Source organism: Trichomonas vaginalis, chromosome IV, assembly GCF_026262505.1.
Source record: "Trichomonas vaginalis G3 chromosome IV, whole genome shotgun sequence".
Lineage (NCBI taxonomy): Eukaryota > Parabasalia > Trichomonadida > Trichomonadidae > Trichomonas > Trichomonas vaginalis.
Window position 1 is genome coordinate 40,021,320 of NC_067206.1, and position 22,728 is coordinate 40,044,047.

The 22,728-nt window shown below is 34.1% G+C and overlaps 18 protein-coding genes across 18 annotated transcripts, besides 1 other annotated feature; 6 read left to right on the forward strand and 12 right to left on the reverse strand.

Annotated features, from left to right (window-relative positions):
* Positions 1 to 10,799: part of a mobile genetic element that runs on past the window's edge.
* On the reverse strand, positions 8 to 946 carry TVAGG3_0253380 (organellar and viral DNA polymerase type B; the record flags this gene model as incomplete). Its single annotated transcript, XM_051228118.1, has 1 exon — positions 8 to 946. The coding sequence occupies one exon, from the start codon at positions 944 to 946 to the stop codon at positions 8 to 10; it is 939 nt and encodes a 312-aa protein (XP_051113104.1).
* TVAGG3_0253390 (uncharacterized protein) lies at positions 1,907 to 2,269 on the reverse strand (the record flags this gene model as incomplete). The annotated part of the gene is made up of 1 exon (XM_001303359.1): positions 1,907 to 2,269. The coding sequence occupies one exon, from the start codon at positions 2,267 to 2,269 to the stop codon at positions 1,907 to 1,909; it is 363 nt and encodes a 120-aa protein (XP_001303360.1).
* Positions 2,953 to 3,813, reverse strand: TVAGG3_0253400 (uncharacterized protein; the record flags this gene model as incomplete). The annotated part of the gene is made up of 1 exon (XM_051228119.1): positions 2,953 to 3,813. The coding sequence occupies one exon, from the start codon at positions 3,811 to 3,813 to the stop codon at positions 2,953 to 2,955; it is 861 nt and encodes a 286-aa protein (XP_051113105.1).
* On the reverse strand, positions 4,471 to 5,058 carry TVAGG3_0253410 (phage tail repeat-like family; the record flags this gene model as incomplete). Its single annotated transcript, XM_051228120.1, has 1 exon — positions 4,471 to 5,058. One exon carries the CDS (start codon positions 5,056 to 5,058, stop codon positions 4,471 to 4,473), a length of 588 nt encoding a protein of 195 aa, XP_051113106.1.
* TVAGG3_0253420 (uncharacterized protein) lies at positions 5,078 to 5,230 on the reverse strand (the record flags this gene model as incomplete). The annotated part of the gene is made up of 1 exon (XM_051228121.1): positions 5,078 to 5,230. The coding sequence occupies one exon, from the start codon at positions 5,228 to 5,230 to the stop codon at positions 5,078 to 5,080; it is 153 nt and encodes a 50-aa protein (XP_051113107.1).
* Positions 5,250 to 5,651, reverse strand: TVAGG3_0253430 (uncharacterized protein; the record flags this gene model as incomplete). Its single annotated transcript, XM_051228122.1, has 1 exon — positions 5,250 to 5,651. One exon carries the CDS (start codon positions 5,649 to 5,651, stop codon positions 5,250 to 5,252), a length of 402 nt encoding a protein of 133 aa, XP_051113108.1.
* On the forward strand, positions 5,669 to 6,628 carry TVAGG3_0253440 (uncharacterized protein; the record flags this gene model as incomplete). The annotated part of the gene is made up of 1 exon (XM_051228123.1): positions 5,669 to 6,628. One exon carries the CDS (start codon positions 5,669 to 5,671, stop codon positions 6,626 to 6,628), a length of 960 nt encoding a protein of 319 aa, XP_051113109.1.
* On the reverse strand, positions 7,420 to 8,148 carry TVAGG3_0253450 (phage tail repeat-like family; the record flags this gene model as incomplete). Its single annotated transcript, XM_051228124.1, has 1 exon — positions 7,420 to 8,148. A coding segment is annotated over one exon (729 nt), but the record flags the coding sequence as incomplete, so codon positions are not given.
* On the forward strand, positions 8,167 to 9,015 carry TVAGG3_0253460 (uncharacterized protein; the record flags this gene model as incomplete). The annotated part of the gene is made up of 1 exon (XM_001303361.1): positions 8,167 to 9,015. The coding sequence occupies one exon, from the start codon at positions 8,167 to 8,169 to the stop codon at positions 9,013 to 9,015; it is 849 nt and encodes a 282-aa protein (XP_001303362.1).
* TVAGG3_0253470 (serine threonine-protein phosphatase family) lies at positions 9,020 to 9,262 on the reverse strand (the record flags this gene model as incomplete). Its single annotated transcript, XM_051228125.1, has 1 exon — positions 9,020 to 9,262. One exon carries the CDS (start codon positions 9,260 to 9,262, stop codon positions 9,020 to 9,022), a length of 243 nt encoding a protein of 80 aa, XP_051113111.1.
* TVAGG3_0253480 (uncharacterized protein) lies at positions 9,280 to 9,642 on the reverse strand (the record flags this gene model as incomplete). Its single annotated transcript, XM_051228126.1, has 1 exon — positions 9,280 to 9,642. The coding sequence occupies one exon, from the start codon at positions 9,640 to 9,642 to the stop codon at positions 9,280 to 9,282; it is 363 nt and encodes a 120-aa protein (XP_051113112.1).
* TVAGG3_0253490 (phage tail repeat-like family) lies at positions 9,782 to 10,600 on the reverse strand (the record flags this gene model as incomplete). Its single annotated transcript, XM_051228127.1, has 1 exon — positions 9,782 to 10,600. The coding sequence occupies one exon, from the start codon at positions 10,598 to 10,600 to the stop codon at positions 9,782 to 9,784; it is 819 nt and encodes a 272-aa protein (XP_051113113.1).
* Positions 10,800 to 11,666: 867 nt separating the features above from the next.
* On the forward strand, positions 11,667 to 13,730 carry TVAGG3_0253500 (copine family; the record flags this gene model as incomplete). Its single annotated transcript, XM_001303364.1, has 1 exon — positions 11,770 to 13,365. One exon carries the CDS (start codon positions 11,770 to 11,772, stop codon positions 13,363 to 13,365), a length of 1,596 nt encoding a protein of 531 aa, XP_001303365.1.
* A 960-nt stretch (positions 13,731 to 14,690) lies between these two features.
* TVAGG3_0253510 (phosphoprotein phosphatase protein) lies at positions 14,691 to 15,886 on the forward strand (the record flags this gene model as incomplete). The annotated part of the gene is made up of 1 exon (XM_001303365.1): positions 14,691 to 15,767. One exon carries the CDS (start codon positions 14,691 to 14,693, stop codon positions 15,765 to 15,767), a length of 1,077 nt encoding a protein of 358 aa, XP_001303366.1.
* A 356-nt stretch (positions 15,887 to 16,242) lies between these two features.
* Positions 16,243 to 17,351, forward strand: TVAGG3_0253520 (protein serine/threonine kinase protein; the record flags this gene model as incomplete). The annotated part of the gene is made up of 1 exon (XM_001303366.2): positions 16,441 to 17,190. The coding sequence occupies one exon, from the start codon at positions 16,441 to 16,443 to the stop codon at positions 17,188 to 17,190; it is 750 nt and encodes a 249-aa protein (XP_001303367.1).
* A 298-nt stretch (positions 17,352 to 17,649) lies between these two features.
* Positions 17,650 to 18,063, forward strand: TVAGG3_0253530 (uncharacterized protein; the record flags this gene model as incomplete). The annotated part of the gene is made up of 1 exon (XM_001303367.1): positions 17,650 to 18,063. One exon carries the CDS (start codon positions 17,650 to 17,652, stop codon positions 18,061 to 18,063), a length of 414 nt encoding a protein of 137 aa, XP_001303368.1.
* An 18-nt stretch (positions 18,064 to 18,081) lies between these two features.
* Positions 18,082 to 18,814, reverse strand: TVAGG3_0253540 (GTPase protein; the record flags this gene model as incomplete). The annotated part of the gene is made up of 1 exon (XM_001303368.2): positions 18,209 to 18,814. One exon carries the CDS (start codon positions 18,812 to 18,814, stop codon positions 18,209 to 18,211), a length of 606 nt encoding a protein of 201 aa, XP_001303369.1.
* Positions 18,815 to 19,403: 589 nt separating this feature from the next.
* TVAGG3_0253550 (uncharacterized protein) lies at positions 19,404 to 19,862 on the reverse strand (the record flags this gene model as incomplete). The annotated part of the gene is made up of 1 exon (XM_001303369.2): positions 19,404 to 19,862. The coding sequence occupies one exon, from the start codon at positions 19,860 to 19,862 to the stop codon at positions 19,404 to 19,406; it is 459 nt and encodes a 152-aa protein (XP_001303370.2).
* Positions 19,863 to 22,728: the final 2,866 nt, after the last annotated feature.

Here is a 22,728-nt window from a genome sequence, read left to right on the forward strand (position 1 = left end):
TGTTATTTTATAAGCGTTTTACATGAATTGTACGATGTATATTTGAAATCCTAAACAGTTTTGTAGCTTCTATTTCTTCTGTCAGTACATCGAATGTTTTAACGATACCGAAAGTTTCTTTATACTTCTTCTTGACGTCAGATAATAGGAAATCTTCTGCTGTTGGATAGTTTTTGTTCAGAAATGCTAACATATCCATTTTATTTTCTGCTGGTTTTTCTGCTTCTTTCTTTAAGTCTGCATAGTCGTTTCGCATACGTTCTATCTCTTTGACGGAGTAGTTATATTTCCTCATTGCTGCTTTACATTTAGAACATTGCGGATTCATTTTTGCGTTATATTCTGAAACCTTACCTGCTAAAACAACCAAGGCGTCAATTGCTCTCTTCATCTCAAACATAGCGGGTCTTATCTGTTCATTCCATACCTTACCCCTACTATCTTTATCTCTTATTTCCCATACACATTCAGCAACTAACGAAACAAAGTTGTCGTAGGTCTTAAATTCTTCAGATTTATATATGTCAGAAACATTCTTATATACCATGTCGCAATCTTTGTCCATAACTTTATGGTTGCAATGAAAACCAAGGAATTCATAATTTACCTTTCGTATGAACTTCTTTATTTCTACTGAGTCAGTTGGTTTCACTTCAATTTCGTCAAATTCAGGAATAGTTAGTTTTTGCTGTTGGATTTCAGGCAATTTGGGTAAATGGTCAATAATATCCTGCATGTCATAAAGATACTGTTCATTTGTTTCATCCTGTGCGGTACAGTCTAAATTACTTGTTAACAATTCCTGCTTTATCTTCTGGATTTTTGTTTCGAAAGTATATGAAGAAGGAATGAAGTTTTTCATCTCTACCAACATAGATGTTGGATTCATGACTAACGAGTTTGGTGCTGTAGTTGTTTGAAGTGTTGTTGTGCCGATTGTTGACATTTTTATTTTTTTATACAAAATAAAAAAATAAATAAAATAAAAAATAAAACTAACTTTATTTTTTATTTCGGGAAAATTCATGAGGTGAAAAAACAGGTGAAAAAAGAGGTGAAATCTCACCTCTTCACCTAAACATTATTTTTGGGTCATTTACGCTCATTACGATGAAGTTTCGACAAAACATTTACGATGAAATCATGAAAATTCATGAGGTGAAAAAACAGGTGAAAAAAGAGGTGAAATCTCACCTCTTCACCTAAATTATATTTTTGGGTCATTTACGCTCATTACGATGAAGTTTCGACAAAACATTTACGAAGAAGTCTTGACAAAACATTTACGATGAAGAAGTTTCGACAAAACATTTACGATGAAGAAGTTTCGACAAAACATTTACGATGAAGAAGTTTCGACAAAACATTTACGATGAAATTCATGAAAATTCATGAGGTGAGAAAAGAGGTGAGAAAACGGGTGAGATGTCACCTCTTCACCTAAATTATATTTTTGGGTCATTTACGCTCATTACGATGAAGTTTCGACAAAACATTTACGAAGAAGTCTTGACAAAACATTTACGATGAAGAAGTTTCGACAAAACATTTACGAAGAAGTCTTGACAAAACATTTACGATGAAGAAGTTTCGACAAAACATTTACGATGAAATTCATGAAAATTCATGAGGTGAGAAAAGAGGTGAGAAAACGGGTGAGATGTCACCTCTTCACCTAAATTATATTTTTGGGTCATTTACGCTCATTACGATGAAGTTTCGACAAAACATTTACGAAGAAGTCTTGACAAAACATTTACGATGAAGAAGTTTCGACAAAACATTTACGAAGAAGTCTTGACAAAACATTTACGATGAAGAAGTTTCGACAAAACATTTACGATGAAATTCATGAAAATTCATGAGGTGAGAAAAGAGGTGAGAAAACGGGTGAGATGTCACCTCTTCACCTAAACATTATTTTTACTGAATTTAGCAACAACTTTCTCTCAATTGGAGCTGTAGCATACTCTTTGCGTAAGCGGTTCAGACCTTCTTCGAACTCTTGGTCTCTCTTCGATGTGGATTGAGATTGGTAGTAATTTGGATTGAGATTGGAATTGCTGGAACAACCAAGGGTTGGAGCTGTAGCATACTCTTTGCGTAAGCGGTTCAGACCTTCTTCGAACTCTTGGTCTCTCTTCGATTTGTATTGGAATTGGTAGTAAATCGGAGGTACTTGCTGGAACTGAGGTTGCTGAGGAGACTGTTGTGGTTCTTTAGGTTCCTCTGGCTTGGGAATGGGCTCGGTTGGTGGGACGTCGGACATTCGTTTGTGGCTTAACCGTCGGACCACAACGATAAAAATCTCTGCTACTAGCAGTACTGCTACTGACAGTAGCAGTACTTTTACTGACAGTAGCAGTACTTTTTTGACAGTAGCAGTACTTTTACTGACAGTAGCAGTACTTTTACTGACAGTAGCAGTACTTTTACTGACAGTAGCAGTACTTTTACTGACAGTAGCAGTACTTTATCGTCGAAAACCCTCTCAAATTTTCCTTTTTACTGCAACTAGCAGTACTTTTACTGACAGTAGCAGTACTTTTACTGACAGTAGCAGTACTTTTTCTGACAGTAGCAGTACTTTTACTGACAGTAGCAGTACTGCTAGTAGCAGAGATTTTTATCGTCCAACTTTACAAATGTAAACTCCTATCGTTCTATTTTCTTCACTAGGGTCTAACACCAAAATAACCTTACAAATGTAAACTTATATCGTTCTATTTTCTTCACTAGGGTCTAACACCAAAGTAACCTATGTACATGAAATTTCACTGCATAAAAGGAAAAAACCTGCGCGAATCGGGATTTGAACCGAGGTCTTCGACGCCTTTAACGAGGTAGCCCATACCACTGAGCTATGAGCCGCTTACATATTCACAAAAATAAATTGTTTTCATGAGTTTTCTACGATGTTAGAAAAAATGTTATTTTCTAATATCTTCACATTCAATACTTTTTCAGCACTTTTCCGTAGTTGTATATGAAAGACAATTCGAGATAAAAGTCATAGTACAGTGGAATAATATGCTGCACACCATTTGTTGTGAACCAAACTTGAAAGTCAGAGAAACTGTTACTAGGTGGTTCGTAGAATTTAGAGGTAAGGTCATAAAAGTCCTTACCAATACAAAGAAAACTGTTGTTGCTTGAACTGAAACTTGCATGACACATAACATTTTGAGGGTCAAACACGTTTCTATAAACTGTCAAATCTGCTGGTGGACGTATAAATTTAAACGGACCGTCAGGTGGTAATGGTTCGTTCTGGTTTAGTAACCGAAGAAATTGTGCCCAAGAACGTTTGTCTACTTCCCAAAATAAAAACTGTGTATCTCTTGGAGGGTTATTTTCAATCCTTTGAAATGAAACGGTGGAATTCATCTTGTTGTATTCTAGTTTTAGATAGTATGTTCCATTTAGTAAAGAGTCGTATTTTTCTTGAAATTCCCAGTAGTATTTGTTTATTTGAGTTTGAAAGTCATTTAGAGTTTTCTCAAGACTTTCGTCTGAACGAATTGTAAAGATTCTCATTTCGTCAAATTTGTCTATTAGACCATCAGAACCTTTATATTGCCCATGAAAATATACTGCGAACATAAATGCGTTAGTTCTTTTTGAAAACAAAACTCTTCTAAATCCTATTGCCTTTGCATCTGAAGGACTTTGAAGCCAACGAATTGGATAGTCAAACCTGTAAGTACGGGATGAAATTTCTTCATCTGATATAGTCCTACCGGCGTTTGTAAAGATATAGTCTAACGGTTTTGTATCTGCTACTTTTGTTCTTTGTTTTTCAACCTGAAACATTTAATATATGTAAAAATATACTGTTTTAAAATTGTATGCCATATAGCTTCTTGAATTTGTTAAGATGTATTTGAACGTATTTTCCATCTGTATCTCTAGCGTTTACATGAGCATAGCCCGCCTTAGTAAAACATACTTGTAATTTCCTATAGTTTACGCCGGTATAAAAGTAGAAAGAGTCTTGTTCTTCGCTATAGTAGTAAAACTCAAACGTATGCTTACCATAGTCTGTAATTTCAATTGCTTCATCTTCTAGTTCGTCGACAAATTCGAATACAATATCTCTAAATTTGCCTATGTTCTTACTGTTTTCAGAACAAGTGACCCAACGTAAGTTTTCAAGTCTATTGTCGTTTCTTATATGGTTTATGTGGTCTACAAAAGGTAGATTGTTAGGGTTTGGTATAAAATGAGTTGCAATGACAACATGTTTAAAATAGTGTTTTCCACCAATCCTCATCCTAGCATATCCGTCATTTTGCTCCCATTCGCTTAAAACTCTTTTTGTCTTTTTGTTTCTGACTTCAAAAGGCTCAGAACAGTGAATTTCATATTTCTCATCTAACAAACAAGTTTCCCAACGGTCTTCTTCAACAAACTCAACGTACATTTCAAATAAAATAAAAAAATATATTTTTTAAAAAAATGTTTTTTCCTTTACTTAACATAACCACCAGCTACCATAAGTCTTTGACGCCAACCCATACCAGCTAATGAAGGTTGGCTTGTTTTAGTAGTTTCCAAACTAAACTTTGGTTTTGGTTTATCTTCAGTTTTTGGCTCACCTTCTTCTATTGGTTTTTCGTCACTTTTCGGTTCCTCTGACCTTACCTCACTTGCAGGTATGGTTGTGTCGTTAACATCTTCATAAATATCATATGCCATTTGTTTTTGTTTTCCTTTCAACTTTTTGTGTTTGTTGTAAAGTTTAGAATATTTCGACTCTAAGTCAATGAGATGTTCTATAATGAACTGTTGATCGGTGAAGTAAACTTTTCCATCTGCTGTCTCGAAAGCTCCTTCAGACTTCAATATTTTATTTGTGAGAGTCTGTTTCTTTTTTGAGATACTAGCCGTTCCATTTCTATGAAAAGTGACTTTATAGTTAGGGTTTGTATTTCCAGACCTGGCACTTTCTATTATTGAATTTTTCTCTTCATCTGTAAGTTCTTTGACAGGTTTTGACAATGGTTCTGAACTTTTTGTTTGTGGTGTCAAATCTACCGTTTCAACTTCTTCGGTCATTTCATCTCAGTAAAAAATTTTAGTTTGGTTTGTTTTCAACTGGTTGTTTAGGTTTTTTAAGTCGGTCTAAAACTTCCTGAGGTATAGGAAGAACTTGACAAACACGTTGTGTAACTGCTGGAAGTCGACAAATCCATCTTGAACCCATTTGTCTCAATGCTGTATTGTTCATTTCATCTCAGTAAAAAACTTTACATTCCCCACGTTTGAGGCGGTTGAGGTTGGTTATTGTTTACCCACTGTTGTGCATGGTTATATCCTCTGTTAAAGAATCTTTCACCCTGGTCCATGTAGTGTCCTGCTTGGTTATAGTAGTCATTTGCTTTGTTATAGTAGTTTCCTGCTTGTCTTCCTACATTGTCCATCCATCCTTGAACTTTTCCTCTTGTTTCAGGATTTGGAATAAGATTTGCTGCATCTCGTGCTACATCCCAACCTTTCTGTACAGTTTGTATAATAGGTTGTGCTTTCTCTTTCAGTATACCTAATGTACTCAAAATCTTCCTTCCAACTCCAAATACACCTCTGGCTATTGTTCCAACTGCGGGCAAAAATCTGGATGCAACTCCTGCTAATGCGCCAAATAAACCCATTTCTTATAGGGTAAAAAATGACGAATCCAAACAAGGACCCGTATGTTTCTAAAGCAACAAAGAAAGCACTCATGGTAAAAATCTTTAGTTCAACACCAAATGCTTGGTTTATGGATATCTTGGAAAACATTCCGAGAGTTAGAACAGATGGACCTCCATACTGGCTAATATTTGTCGGTCAAAACACAAGATACTGTGAAGCCATACCATTACAGTCCAAAAATATTTTAGATGTGAAAACTGCTTTGACAATATTTGTTGACAAATACCATCCAACAAAACTGACATCTGACTGTGAACGTTCTTTCAAATCAGACGATATTAAAAACTATCTGCGTTCAAAAAATGTAAACCAATATTTCATTGTCGACCAAAACCATTCTGCTCTTGGTGTCATTGACAGTTGTATAAAAATCTTAAGAGACTTAAACCAACCACAAAGTGGTGAGGTAGATGAAATGTCATATGACGACAAGTATAGACACTTCTCCATGGCAAAGATGAGACAAGTTTTAAATATTTACAATAACCGTAAACAAAAAGGTTTGGGAAACCACTCCCCCGAAGAAATGAAAAACAACCCTGACTTAGAGAAAGACTATATATTTAATAGTTTAGTCAAAAGAGACAAACAAGAAAGAATGCCGGGCTTCAAACTTCAGAAAGGTGACAAAGTAAAAATAGAAATACCTAAACGCGACCCATATGAAAATACTATTGACTATGACAACAATGGGAACTCGACAGGTACTCGCATTCGTGTTCGTAAAAATAGAAGAAAGTATACAAGAGAATATTATGAAGTTTTAGGCAAACATGGCAAAATGTACAGACTGCAAGCAGAAGATAAAACTACTATTGTCAGACCTCGTTTCAAACTTGTTAAGGTTCAAGGTGGTATACTTTCAAAGACAGTTCCTAACAAATATAAGACAACTCCTGACGAATATGCTAAAGAAGTTGAAAATGACGACTAAGCATTTCTATACCATGCGTAAACTGTCATGTAAGGTGGCATGTAGTCTTTACTTTGTCCCGTTGTTTGTGTATACCCTGAAACGCGATGTGTATGGTTTCCTTCTCCCTGTGTGCTACCCCAGAAACAATTTATAGCAAACTGAACGTTGTCTTTAACATCATATCCTTTACCTTTTTTCATTGCTGACCAATCCCAAAATCTATGCTTATGCCAACCTGCTTGAGATGTACTTAAATCTATGTAGTGACTGTGTGCAGGTAAGTTTTCACCTGAAATCGTTTTACTTCCACCTGTTTCCTTTGAAGAGTTTGCACAATACAAAAACCTGTCGACTATTTGAGTCCAAGTTCCGAGACCAAGTACTACTTCTGGTCTGGTAGAGTTCATTGACGTGTAAATAGAACCTATAGGATATAGTGTTTGAAGTATTTCTGTCTTTAACGTTTGAAGCTCTGTTTTGTCAGCTTTGTTGTCATATAAATCTTGAGCAGTGAATTTAACATTGTTTTCATCCTTCATGACATAGACATTTCTACATCTAATGTATTTCATCGTCGTTATGTCATCCTCCGATGTTAAACCTTGTGGAAAGTTAGGAGGTTTCCAATTTAATACATCCCCACCAGTTTCTTCAACCGTTCCTTCAATATTTTCTATACCAACAGTTGCGAAGAAATCGTGTGTATGTCCAACGTCACTTTTCTTGTTTAAGGTTTCTTGTAAGTTTGTAATATTTGCAATGGTATGTGTATGAGTCTTTTTAGAATATTCTTTGTCAGCTCTTGTCACTTCACTTGACATTTTATTGTCAACATATGTTTTATCCGCCTTGTCATCTAACTTTTCTTGAAGTTCATCTACGTCATAGATGTTATGTGTATGGTGTTTTTGTGGGTATGCTCTATCTGTCCATGCGAAAATATAGTCTTTTGTTGCATCTACATACTCTTTGTCAGCTTTCTTTTCAAGGCTAACGTTTAAGTCTGTTATTTCAGATATAGTATGTGTATGTCCAACGTCACTTTTCCTGTTTAAGGTTTCTTGTAAGTTTGTAATATTTGCAATGGTATGTGTATGAGTCTTTTTAGAATATTCGTTTTCAGCTCTTGTCACTTCACTTGACATTTTATTGTCAACATATGTTTTGTCCGCTAGTTCAGGATGAGTATGTTCTTTTGTTGCATATGTTGCATCTGCTCTGTCATGTTCTTCTTGAACTTTTTCAATGACATACTCTTTGTCAGCTTTGTTGTCAACATCTGCTTTCAAAAGAAGTTCATCTATAGGTTTCTCGTTTAAAGTTCTTTTTGTTGGATTTATACAAACAGTATGGTTCTTACTGTCTTGAAACAGAAACTCGTCTGTCAATGGGTTTATCGTCAGTTTTAAGTTTCCTTCTTTCAATGACTCAGATATCTTAGAATAGTTTGAAAAGTTTGTTGTGTTCTTATTTAGAGCTTGCAAAATGAGTTGTCGGTTGTGTTGTATTTCTCTCATAGACGCTGTTTCTTTCGACATTTTTATTCTAGATAAAATATGCTTTCAATAGAAAAAGAAAATTCTAGAGTTGCTACAACTAAACCATTAGATGAACTTTTTACCAATGTCGGTCAAAAGTTTGAGACAGAGACCGTAAAGCATGAAGGCTATCGTTTTGACTACCCGTTAAGATGGCTAAGAGACCCATCCGTCACAAAAGCTATTGGCTTTCGTAGAATGAAGTTCATTTCAGAAGCCATACATGGTTTCCCATTTACGGTCGCTTTTGAAATTCGATACTATAACAAAGAGAAACGTACGTATGAGAAATTTGAACAGGGAAAACTTTTACAAGTGAATTTGCTTGTAAACTTAGAAACAACTCTTCAAGCTTTTCAAGAAAAAATAAACGATATCTATCTCGAATATGCAAAACAGTACAACATTGACGAAGGAGAGTACCATCTCGATATTATATATGACAGGAAAAATGCAACTGTTAAAATCAATAGAATAGAAGACCTTGGAGAAGACGTTTATATTTCTACAAAATATAACAACTTGGCATGGTATAGGTTTCTGAGGATGTTAAATCAGCCTGCAGAATATCCAGTACACCCGGACTTTTATGAAGTCGAAAACCCTAATGGAACATATGAAAATGTTTTCGACTCAGATGCTATTATAGTTCATGCTTCATTTTCTGGCGCCCAAAACTCTTTTTTATGCTTGGCAAATGACTTTTACGAAAAACCTACAAAGCTATATGAACCACCGAGTGGAAGTATTTCAGACTTTCAAGTATGGTTTACAACAGATGGAAGAAAGAGAATAATTCCATTATACCATGTGTTTTACTTAGAACTTAGTTTCATATACAACTACTATCGAACGGTAAAAATATAATTTTTTAATACGGTTGAGGTGTTGGATTTGGTTGCCAACTAGACTGTGGTGCAGGTTCAGGCTGTTGTATAACAGGAGCTTGTTCTTCTGGTTCAGGGTCTTTAGGTATAATACCAACGAACTGACCTACTCTTTTACCAATATTTTTGACTCCGTTCCAAATTCCTCTTCCGACAGATTTTATTCCATTCCATATACCTCTTCCAACTCTTCTGAAGAAGTTTCCAATACTACTGAAGAAACCCATTTACTATATGTAAAAATCTAATGTCCACCTAGTCTCTTACGTTTCCTGTTGAGTTCCATAGCATTCTTTAACTGGAGCTCATACATTCTGTTTCTCCTCTGGTAGAAAACATACTCTGGGTCAACTCCTGTGTTCGCGTCATCTGCATAGAGTTGTTTATATCCCACTTCAGGGTTTGTATAAAACTCTTTCCATCTCATATTTGCATACCATGGTGGCAAACCTAACGCAGCGTCATTTGACATGGCAGTTTGCATTTGTACATCTGTTGGCACTTGACCATAGTTTGCCATTGCAGTTTGTATTCTAACTTCATTTGGAATATTCTCTGGGTTTGGTTGTCCAGGTTGCTGTGCATTCGCTAAGTTCTGTGCGTCCATTTAATATTAGATAAAAATATCTCTTACGAGTACATATGCTGAACATTTGCAGGCATTGGTTCATCTTCATATTCTCTATATCTTTCTGCCACGTCAAATAAGTAAATGACACAATGGAAAAAACCTAAAACAAGTAGTCCTATTTCAAACCACATTTACTTACCAATAAAATTTCTTTATTATGACACTTTTTCCGGTTTATAGGACCTCTCTCATATTCTATCTTGTCGTATCTAAACTCATAGTCATGTATGTCCTCTAACCATCTCATGACACTTTCCAAACCACTTTTATCGGATGTAAAGTAAAAGCATGGATGGTTATGTACAACGTCTAAAGTTTCTAAAGAGTCTCTCAAAGTCCAGTCTACTTGGTATTGAAAATCATATGTGTTATAGAACGGCGGGTCTACTATAAAGAAAACATTTTCCTTGTCTTTATATTTTTCATACAACTCTGTCCAACGACATCTCACAAACTCTATACCCTCAGTATATTTTTCTATGTTCTCTTTGAAAACCTTTGTATAGTTAAGATATAAAACTTTTGACATAAGTGTTTCAATGTCATGAACTCTTATAGAACCACTATACAATAGTCTAGAAGATATACTATCCCAGTCAATATACTCTGCTTTTTTCAAAACCTCTCTGACAGTATTTTTCTTATCTAATGGTATACGTTCCATCTTACCTATAGGTATCTTTTCTTTTAACTCTTTCAATATTTTGTTTGTGTCTGGTATATGTTTGAGACGGTTCATATAGTTGTCGAAGTCATTGCATATAATCTTTGAGTCAGGAAATACAGTATGGCACAAATGAGATATATAGAAACTTCCACCGAACAAATCTACAAATGTTAGACCATTCGGTAGTTTCTTAAGTTCTCTCAATAGAATATCTTTACATCTACTCTTATTTCCAAAGAAGGGTAACGGTGGTTTTGTAAAATTCATTTTATATATATATAATAAAAATGTTTTTACCTGAAAAGTGACAGAAAAGTGACAAAACATGAAAACATATATATTTTGTGAAAAGCTCCTGGAAGACCCGTATATAAGAACTTCATTTATACTAAACATCTTCAGGGGCTAGAGGGGCGCAGCCCTGGAAGCCCCACTGCCTTTTTTTTTTTTTTTTTTTTTTTTTTTTGATAGTACCATAATGTATGTATATATTCATATTTTTATAGTTATTGATTTTCGGATAATTTTTTATTTTCAATATGAAATATCTGAATTTATTAAGGAATTGCTAAAGATATTTATATATAAATAATGCTTGTCTTATCAAGTATAGGTTGAAAACTTAAGAATTATGTTTGATCAGCACATTTCAACTTTCATTCATAATATCTGTTACAAGAATTCTTTTAAATGAATCACCAACAATGATCAATGATACAAATTAGTTTATACTTTATTGTTGACTAACTAAGGAAAAAAAATTAGAAAATGAATTCCATCCGGTTTAAGATAGACATAAACAAAAGATGCAATATAAATTGTATATCAAATTAATGAATACTGAACTATTAGCATTGTTATCTTTTGATTCACCAAAAAAAAATAATTATTGTTGATGTCAACTGATAATGCAGTTTAAGCCCATGAAAGAAATTTTATGCATTTAAAATTCCACAATACTTATAATTATAATTTACCCTTATAAGGTATTTAGTGCTAAACCTTAGTTATTACCCATGAAATCATTTTTACACCTGTATCAATGCAAGTGGTATCCTCAAGTAACAAGGAGAATAGAAAAAAAAAACATTATATTTTTTTTTTCTCTATGAAGTGCTTAACATTGCATGAATTGACAACAAAGGTCATTTTCTAGTAACGGAAAAAGTATAAAAATGAGTTTCAATGATTGATTTCCAGAAAAATTACAATCAAATACTTTGCAAAAAATTTCGTAAAACGAAAAAAATTACACCTCTGAATTTTTGGCACTTTTATTCAAACATCGGATCTTGTCAAATTTTGAGATCCGATAAAATTTTTTACAATATTTCTTGAGCATAACATCATTTTATTTTACCATTTTATTTCCATTTTTAAAAAATTAAATCATAAAATCAAGTTTTTGATTAAAAATTTTTTCATAATTTTGATAAATGTCACACGTTGCTGATAACTACTCAGGCACCTCAGCAGTTGGAGGTGCAAAATCTGCCCTAAACCCAAACAGTAATTTTCCAACAGTTGAACTACACGTCAAAGCAAATGAACTAGTTGACATGGACATCATAACAGTTTCTGATCCGATCTGCGTTTTATTTGTCTGGAATAATGGTAAATGGAGTGAATATGCAAGAACCGAAGTTGTTTGGAACAACTTAAATCCAGAATGGGTTAAGTTTTTCACCATTCAATACATCTTCGAAATTAAGCAGCCACTCATGTTTCGTGTATATGACGTTGACTCAGATACCTCGACACTTTCATCCCAAGATTTCATCGGCGAAGCCCAAATCGACCTTTCCCAAATCATTGCTAATAGAGGTACTACAACGCTCGAGCTCAAAATCCCTCATAATGATAAGAAGAGAGGCATAATTCATATTACCCCAGAGCAAGTTGAGAACTCTGGCGCCGTTATCGAAATGCAATTCAAAGCAAAGAACCTGAAGAAGATGCATTTTCTCACCAGCAACTCTCCGTATTTTGTTATTTCAAAAGGATCCGAAAGTGGGTCATTCTTGCCTGTATTCCAATCAGAAGTTAGTAAAAAGTGCCAGTGGAAGAAATTCTCCATTCCATATCAAACTCTTTGCAACTGTGACCCAGCACGTCCGCTTAAGATCTCAGTGATGCATTACAGATCAACAACTCACGCCGAGCAGATTGGATTCATCGAAACAACATATGAAAGGATCAGTGAAAGCCTCATGCAAACCCAAGACATCATGGACGAGCATCGCAACAAAGTTGGTGAGCTAACATGCACTTTAGTTGTCATCAACCAAAAATACACCTTTGTTGACTACCTCCGCAACGGCGTTCAACTTAATCTCATTACAGCTATCGACTTTACCTCCTCCAACGGCGACCCACGCAACATGAATTCCCTTCACTACATGGGCGCTGACTATCTAAACCAGTACGAAAAGTGCATTCGCGCTGTCGGAGAAATCCTCTGCCCGTACGACTCCGACCAAGAGTTCCCTGTTTTTGGTTTCGGTGCCAAAGTTGGTTTCCAAGCAAACCACTGCTTTGCCCTCAACTTCAACGAGGCCAATCCATGCGTCCACGGCCTCGAGGGTATTGTCGGCTGCTACAAGTACGCTTTGTCCCAGGTTGCCCTCTCAGGACCAACGCTGTTCGCTCACATCATCAGGCGTGCAACAAGCATGGCAATCCAGGCCTGGCAGGAGTCCAGGACATACACAATCCTCTTAATTGTCACAGATGGCATCATCAACGATATGATGGATACAATTGACGCAATTGTTGACGCAGGAAACAAGCCGCTCTCAATCATCATAGTAGGTGTTGGAAACGCAAACTTCGATGCAATGGATGTACTCGACGCTGATGATGAACCACTCGTGTCCCGTGCAGGTTACAAGATGGTTAGAGATCTCGTCCAGTTCGTGCCTTTCAACGAATTCGCAAAAAAGCACTACACAGCACTGGCTGCTGCCGTTTTGGATGAAGTACCAAGACAACTCGTGGAGTGGGCTGAGTTGAATGGAATTAGACCGGTTTAAGAATTTGGTTGCTATGATTTTATTATTATTATTACCACTATATTTATGTATTTGGAGTCTGAATTATTGAACTAAAATTTATTTTATGTAGAAACTGCAATAAAAATCATGTTTATGGGTGTGAACAATCATTTTATAAGATATGTACATATTTAATCGATTCTTACAAGGTTTTAAAAATTAATGAATAAATTAATCAGTTAAAATTAACATTTTATGCGATATTTAACTGTAACAGGAAGAATAAAAATAGATTTGAATAAATTTAAATTTCGATCGTAAACTTGGTCAGTGATTACAATATTGAAATGAATTGAAACATTAAAAAGAAAATCAAAATCGCTTAAAATATAAATATTGAACATTATAGAATCAAAACTTAAAATTCATTTTTGAAAAGCATTACTGTCAGATTAATTATTTTTGTAAGATTTATAAATAAAATATTCATGTTATTCAGATAAGCAAATTTGCATTCAAAATGAGAGTCATTCAAATTTATAACGTCTGAAAAATAACTCCGTAACATAAATTTAACTTGTAGCACCTGTATTTTTCAATAAAACTGGGTTATTTTTGATAGCCATACTACTCTACATCTGTTTATATGCATACAGCCGTGATGATACATGAAAATTCCAAACCTAAATTCTTAATTTCAAGATAATCATCAAAACTCAAGTTTGTATAATAAGCGTAGATATTGCATGCTTATCCAATATCCTCTTAATACACATAAAACATTTTGGTTAACTCGGCAAATTGAAGTTAATAAGAATCTAATTTTTGAGATATCGTTGGTAAAATCACCCCAAATTTCACCAGTGTGGAGCTCATCTGATATAGAGCAAATTCTATTTCAAAAGTTTGCTCATTTGTATTCAAAAATTCCTCTGCTACAAGTTAAAATTCCCACTTTTGGGTTATTTTTTCGACGTTAAATTGCCTGGCCGAAAGAATATAATAGATAAAAGATAGTTAATATTTTAAACATTCAACTAAATATAACTCATTGAAATGAAACATTTAACGAATGGATTAATGCCAGTCAGTATTTAGAACATAAATATACTCGAATTGGAAAACATAAAATTGAATTAGTTATTTGGGACACTTTTGAGAAACTTCACAATTTAAAAATAATCATTTTTATAATGTTTAATGTTATTTAAATAAAAATCAAAATTTGACATAAATGTTTGTCCGTATTAAATTTAATCGAATAAGCTTATTGGTTGTATTTGGTATATGATTAAATTGCTAAGCACGGTATTAATTCAATACAATTTAAATTAGATCACAAATAATTAAATTAGTTCCCTCAAATGATTAGAAATATTCAAACTTTATCACTCATGCTATCCCAATGCATTATTGAAGCTTTTAAAAATATTAATATAGAATCTTGCCTTAAGGACATTCAAGTACCACAGCTCAAGACTTATGATTTGCTCCAATTGCTCAAAATGGTCAAAAATGTTTTCCAAAGTGAACCTACGCTCCTTAATTTAGAGGGAAACTTCAATGTAATTGGTGATCTTCATGGTAACCTCCGTGATTTACTTAGAATTCTTAAGTTCTCTCAAAGCAATCTCAACAATTCTCGGTTTATTTTTCTCGGAGACTTAGTCGACAGAGGTGATTTTTCTGTAGAAATACTTATACTTCTATTTAGCCTCAAGCTTGCATACCCAACTCAAATTTACCTCCTTAGAGGAAATCATGAATTTATTCAGGTCAATGCAGAATATGGTTTTAGGAGTCAAGTGCTATCCCAATACAATGAATATATTTTCCAACTGTTTAACGATATCTTTTCATACTTTCCATTAGCTGCTGTTGTCAATAATTCATATTTCCTTGTTCATGGAGGAATAGGACCAAACGTAGAGAACCTCAGTCAAATTCAAAGCATTCCAAAGCCAATAATATCCTTCCAAAGCAATCCAATTATCACTGCATTAGTATGGAGCGATCCATGTGAAAATATTAATTGGTTTGGTGATAATTCTCGTGGTAAAGGATATTTCTTTGGAATCGATGCTGTCCGTCAATTCTTAGAAATTATCAGATCTCATGAGTGCGCTAACGGATCTAAATTACAACTCGGATCTAATGTTGTTACAGTATTTTCAACAAGCTATTATATAGTAAATCCAATTAATTCATGTGGGATTGTGGAGATCACTTCACCTTGTAACTACGTGACGCATCTATTAGAACCTAAGCTTTCCATTAAGAAACAAGATGTAACATGCGTTCCATTTGATATTAACAGCAACGGTGATGTGATTAAGAGGAAAATTGTTCTCAAATCATCAAAATCTCACTCTGAATTTAAAAAGATATCATGTGCTGTTAAACTGCAAAAGTTGAAGAATGTGATAGTTAGAAAAGATTAATATCATAATAAATTGTATGTTTTTTGTTTGTTTTATTAATGACTTAGATAGTTTTTCGTATGATCATTATGTTAGCTATGCAGAATGAAAAATCTGAGACGATAATCTGTAAATTGGTCAATGCTAATAAATTTTTAAATTCATAATTACTAGATGTGGATGCATAAATTGTAAAATTTTATTGCACGATGATTCAAAAATTTAAAATAAAATTAAATTTTGAATGTGATGTAAAGTATATTCAAAATTTTGTATATATAGAATTAAGGTGAATAAATATATCACAATTTATAGTGTGCATCATGTTTATGAAATTAATTTATAAAAATTTTATTTGAAAGCACTGAACATATCAAATATATTTTGGTGTAAATTTATATTTTAAATAATTAATAATAAATTGATTTCAATAAATTGAAAAGGATAATAAATGTGTTCAATCAACTTTTAATAAGTTTACGAAATTACATTTATGATTGATACCAGTGATTCTGCATTTCTTGAAAGTCAAGGAATCAAACTGGATAGAATTATAGATGAAGGAGATTATGGATATATTTATCTTGTATATAGCACAAAACAACAAAAGAATTTTGCCCTGGAAAAGATACATGAAGAATGTTTCAGAGACTCCGATCTAAAGAAAATCGATTATTTTTTCCCCAATTCATCCATGCAAGTATACAAGTACTATAGATACAAAAATTTTGTCTATATTCTCATGGAATGCTGCCCTTCAGAATTTTATTCTCACAATACCAAAAAAATTTCATTAAATTCAGACCAATTGAAGAAATATTGCTATGAAATTTTATGTGCCATCAAGATGTTTCATGATAGAGGTATTTCTCACACTGATTTGAAACCCTCAAATTTCATGATTGACCAAAATGGGAAAGTCAAGCTGTGCCAAGCTAGCATTGCTTCATTATACGAACGTGATATCCAGCAAATTGATTACAGAGATTTTATGCTATTCATGTCGCCTGAGGTTTTAAAACGAAAGGCGTATGACCCAATGAAAGCTGATATTTGGGCAGTCGGAATAACTTTCTATTACATTTTCCTACATATACATCCATTTTTTGCAGATAATTTCAAAACATTAATTAAATTAGTTAATGACGGTATATTTCCTATTTTTGCCATCAAAGATCCTCAGTTTAGAGATGTTATTAATCGTTGCCTAGATTATTGTGAAGAAACACGAGCATCAGTTGATGAATTATTAAATATGCCTTACTTTGCAAGCTTTGCAATAACAAAGAAACCAATAAGAGAAAGGCAAGTTGCAGCACGTAGTCACAGTGCTATTGTTCAAAATAAAATGCTTCAAAAATTATCTGAAATTAGTAAATCCAGAATATCACGTGTACCTCTTACACGTCGTCTTGCAAAAACGATTAGATGCAAAAAGGATTAGTTATCCTTTATATATGTCTTTGTATTTTATTTTTCCATTTAATTCTCATAAATTGTTTGTTATATATAAGTGGGGAACTTTGATATTTTTTCCACACCATAGTAGTTTCACTTTTTGCATATGAACTCTATATTGATTCAGGCTAGAAACTAGAGATATTAATATACCCATTAAAAGTACCTTTTTGAAAATAAAAAATATTATTATTAATTATGCGTGATACTTGACATATATTCATAAAATCAAGTGATTTGGAGTGATTGGCAAAAAAATCTTGTATATTTCTTTAATTGATTTTAAAACTTTATTTCAATTCATATGTATAAGGTTAATTTTCATTGATGCTACACGCCAGTTGTCTGCCATTACTCAAATTTCTCATTTGACTAGTTTACTTCATTTCATTTTTTTGATATGAATACTAGTCAAAATATTCAATAATTCATTTTTATATTCAGCATGGGAAAGTCTGGAACTCTCAATCCCAGATTGATATATAAAAGGTATTCTTCTGATCAAGGAATAGTGTACCGTGTTGGAAAAAACGGAACTCTTGTTAAAGAAGGAGTCTTTTCATCTGAAGCAGAAATTGAAAGCATTAGAAGAAAAATTCGAAAAAATCCATCGTCATTATGCTCTGATCTCGGTAAGCCTCCAAAATTTGTCCTGCTTAAACCAAAAATAGCTCCTAAAAGAATTCAAGAACAAGAAATTAATCAAAATCAAATCATTACCGAAGAATACGATTGTATAGCTCCGTTTGAACCAATTGACTATTCCAATACGTTAGAACCAAATATCGAAATTGATTTTTCCGATGATCTACATTTCAATTTGAATCAAGTAGATTCTCCAATAGACCTTAACTTATAAATTATATATGTTTTTATTATTTTTTGTAATATTTATAAAAATATTTTATGTTATTTATTATATTATGAAATTTCAAAGTACTAAAAGCAAATTATTTAATAAACAGTATGAAATCGATTAATTAAATAAATTAAAATCGCAAAAATTAACAGCAAGATTGAGGTTTTTCATTTTCTGGTTCGTCTGGTTTAACTTCTGGTTCTTTAACTTGGACGACTTCATCTTTTGCTGTATTTTGAGAAATTTTATGTGACATAATTTCGTAAACTACTCCTTCAAATAAATCAGCAATTCCAAAATTAGTAATTGCAGATGTTTGGTAGAATTTAAATCCGCGTGAGTCGGCAAAAGCTAAGGCTTCATTATCATTGACTTTTTTGGGTAAATCGCTTTTATTTCCTACAATTGCAATGACTTTATTTTGCCCAACAACATTTTCAAAATCTTCGATCCATTTAGGTAATTCCTTGAATGATTCTTCATCAGAATAATCAAAAACGCAAAAGCAGCCTTCGGCATCACGATAGTATAAACTTCCAATGGTTCTGTACTTTTCATGGCCAGCGGTATCCCAAACATGGACATGGACAGTACGGTTGAGGATCTCCATTTGGATTTGCATTTGATCAGCACCGATTGTTGGCAGATGATTTTGAGGAATAGATCCATTTTTGTAACTTTGGACAATTGATGTTTTACCAACACCAGAATTTCCAATAAGAACTATTTTAGTCTTCAAAGTTTCACTCATTTATAAATTTTGTCACTTTTCGTTTTCAGCACTATGATTGGTCAGAACAAAGGCTGCACATCATACCAGCAAGGGGATGGTTGAGCGTGACTCCAGCTATGGTCTTCCATGCAGAAATGACACTTTTGCGTTTTTGGCGGGAAAGTTTTGAGCAGTTGCTTTGAGCTAGCCCATTCTTACTACCATTACAACACAGTCATACTGCAGGTATAGAATTTAACTTTTTTGGGCAAAATTTCAAATTTCTAATTTATTCAAATTCATAAATTATAATAACAAAACTTTTCTTCTTCATCATTCATGTATAATATATATGACACTATTAGATATATATTTAGAATAGTATTATTATAAAATTTTTAAAATTTGTTTGAAATGAGCATAAACCATGAAACAAATCATATGTTATCTATTGATATTAATCAGAGCAGATCAACTTCTATCTTAAAATCTGCAATTTCTTGCTATTTTTTTTCAGTTCTTTTATTTTGTTTCCAAATAGAGGTCAGGTGAGTGGGGCTTCCAGGCGCGTTGCGCCCTCTAGCCCCGAAGATGTTTAGTATAAATGAAGTTTTTATTCGGAAAATTGTTAGTCTTCTGGTGTGAATTCGGAGGACTCTTCTTGGATAGAGTCTTGTATTTCCTCCTCCTCTTCTTCCTCCTCCATTGCTTTTGGGAAGAAGCCTTCTTCCGGGTCGAAAACATTATATAATGTGTAATTGAATGACACATTATATCTTTCTTTGAGTTCGCTCCTGACAAAGAACTTAGTTCCAGGAATACAGAAGACTTCTGTGCGTTGGAAAAGCTGATGTCCTGGAACAAATTTGGCAATTAGAGACTTCTTTTTTCCGAATTGTTCAGGAGTTTTCATGACGACAGTAACAACATCTCCATCTGCGAGGTCTTGTTGTTGTTCGGAAAGGTAAAGAGCAATGATATGAATGGTGGCTGCGTTGAATTCGAGAAAGTCGAATTCAAATTGTGTTGTCGTATAACATTCAAACCATTTTGTACAGTTGTCTCCGAAACTCGTCAACGTATTCATCTTCGTCATATCCGTAACTAAAGACTTGGAATTCGGCAATTCTCGTGTCGAATGACCGTTGGATGTAACGAGGAAGATTTTGACGAACTTGGTATAAAGTTCTCAACATTATAAGCTTAGTAAATGTTGGAAAATACTGAACTAAGACATCGCTAAGCTCAATTGACTTGGAATTGTCTTAGTAAGTTCAATTGAACTAGTAATTGCTTTGTTCAGAACTTCACAGAACTGAGTATTGTATGTAGCGTCTGGTTGTGTGTTTTCTTCGGCGTCTTTGAGATATTTAGAGCAAATTTGTTGAAGAATTTCTCTTAATTCGCTGTTAGACTTTTTGGTGTGTTATTCTAACGCTGTGCCGGTTCTTGGAGGTTGTGGGGCTTTGGCTTTGGTTAGCGGTTGAGAATTGTTAATGTTTGAATTGTGGTTAACAGCGTTGGGCTTCCATTAGATAAAAATGAACTTTTTTTTTCGGACCACTCATAGAAAAGTTTGAGATAAACCGTTTTCGTCAACGGAGACCCTCTATTTTTTTATTTTATTTAATAGTTACCGTTGGAAAAACGGTTTATCTCAAATATTGAATGAACTATAAACGTTTTTTGTTTTCTATATATACTTCTTTGTCCAACGGTAAAACTTTTTACACAACGGTTTTTGAGAGTCGTCACCGTTGACTTTTTTGTAGAGCACTCAAAATAGTATAACTTTGTCCGGACAAGTAATGGTCTATCGTCGCTACAGGAAAAGTTACAGGCGTTCCAAGGAAGTATACTTTGAGAAGCCTTTTCCCCCTTATAGAATGAGATAAGACGGTTATTTTACAAAACTGACAACACTTTGACGAGTAGTTTTTTGTGCTGAACAAAAAGTGTCATATAAACATCTGTCAAAAAACCGCTTTTTAACTTCACTTAAAATGCCACGTAAGCTACATAAGAATATACGTAAGAGGAAGGGAGCATTGAAACATCCAATAGTAAAACTAACACCACAACAACAGTTGCAACAACAAATGATGAATGACCTCACTATGTTGCAACAAATGTCAAGCAACCCTATGCTTTTAAACCGAGTTATTGGTGCACAGAGTGGAGGTTTAAGAGCGGCACTTTTAGCGAAAAATGGCAGGCTATGGTGGAGCTGCAGACGGAACAGCTTATAACCCTCAAAGTCAAATGAATTTGAGTTCACTCAAAAATCAAATAACAGATGTCAAAAAGTCAAACATAGACATACAGAAACAAATAAGTGAAAACGAAAAGAAACTAGAATATGACAGACACACAAAGAAACTCAATGAGTTAAACGTAGAGAAAAAAGAAGAAAGAAAGAACAACTGAAAGAACTAAGTACAGAGGAATATGCGAAAAAAAGTGTCAGAAAAAGCAGCAGAAGTAGCAAAAATGGAACAAGATGTTATAAATTTGAAAAACCATACTACTCAATATAAAGTACTGAAAGATGAAGAAATAAAACAAAAAGCCCTGAAGACATATATGGATAGCGATGAGTATAAAAAAAGAAGTTGAAGCAAATGTAAAGGCAGAAAAAACTTTTACAGTTGCAAAACCAAACCGTACAGTATGAAAACTTAGCACAAGAAAGTAAAAATAACGACGCAGCCATGCAAAAGGCAATGAAAAGCGCAGATATTAGAAAAGCTAATAATGACTGGTTAGATGCCCAGCCAACGCTAAAGCAGCCCAAACTTATAGGGTCAATAAGGACAAAAATACAAGCGGATGAAGACAGTTTCAAATGAAGCTTTAATGAATGCTGACTTTAAGAATGCCTTCGAAGCTCTTCATAGTAAGGTGAAACTAGTGAATGACTTCTCATCTGGAAAGAAACTGAAGTCTGAAGGTTTCGACAAAAGTTAGTAGAGAAGTAGCACAAAATATGACGAAAATAACAGATGCAGCAACGAGACAGGCAGTTCAAAGTGCCTATGACGCCGTTAGAGCAACTGTTGTGGAAAGTCAAGAAAAAGAGTTACAACAGACCAAAACAGACCTAGTAAATGCTTTCTTAAAAACGAAAAGTCAGGTAGGACATTATGCTGCAGATGGAACATATGTGCCAGCTGGTGGAACTTATATACCACCAAACCCTCCAAGAGAAGCACCTGCACCAGGACTACCTAAAACATTTACATCGTCACATGGACACAGACACAGGCATGCACCACAACAACAACCAACAGTTCAAAATCCAGCACCACAACAACAACCAAAACCAACAGTTCAAAACCCTGCACAGCAACCAACAGTTCAAAATCCAGCACCACAACCAAAACCAGCACAGCAACCACCTCCACAACCAGCACAGCAACCAACAGTTCAAAACCCTGCACAACAACAACCACAAACAGAGCAAGGACATAAAAGAAGTAGAGAAAAAGGAAACCAAGAATTCTTAAAAATGCTTAAGGAAGATTATGGTTACCCAGATACTCTTGACTTTAGTGACAGATATAAAGAAGCTATTAGAAAGTTCAAGGAAGGAAATACTGACCCGAACCTATTTAGCTTTATGGCTCAGCATCAAATCGGATATAATCTCAAACCTGGAAAATACAAGCTCGCTAAGGGATATGATTTAATAGCATATCATCCAAATGACATGGATGAATTTACTCCGAGATATTTGATGTCAGAGCTAAATGATAATTCAACTCTCTTCATGAAACGCGTAAAAAATAGAGACGGAACGAAAGAAGAAAGGTTTATGAGTCCGGATGACTTAGATAGGGAACTTGTTAAAAACGGTCTCGGAATATATGAAATGCCAGCAGATGAGGTACAAGAAACTCCACAGGAAGAAGTTCAGATACAACCAGACATGGAAGAAATAGTTCAGCAACAAC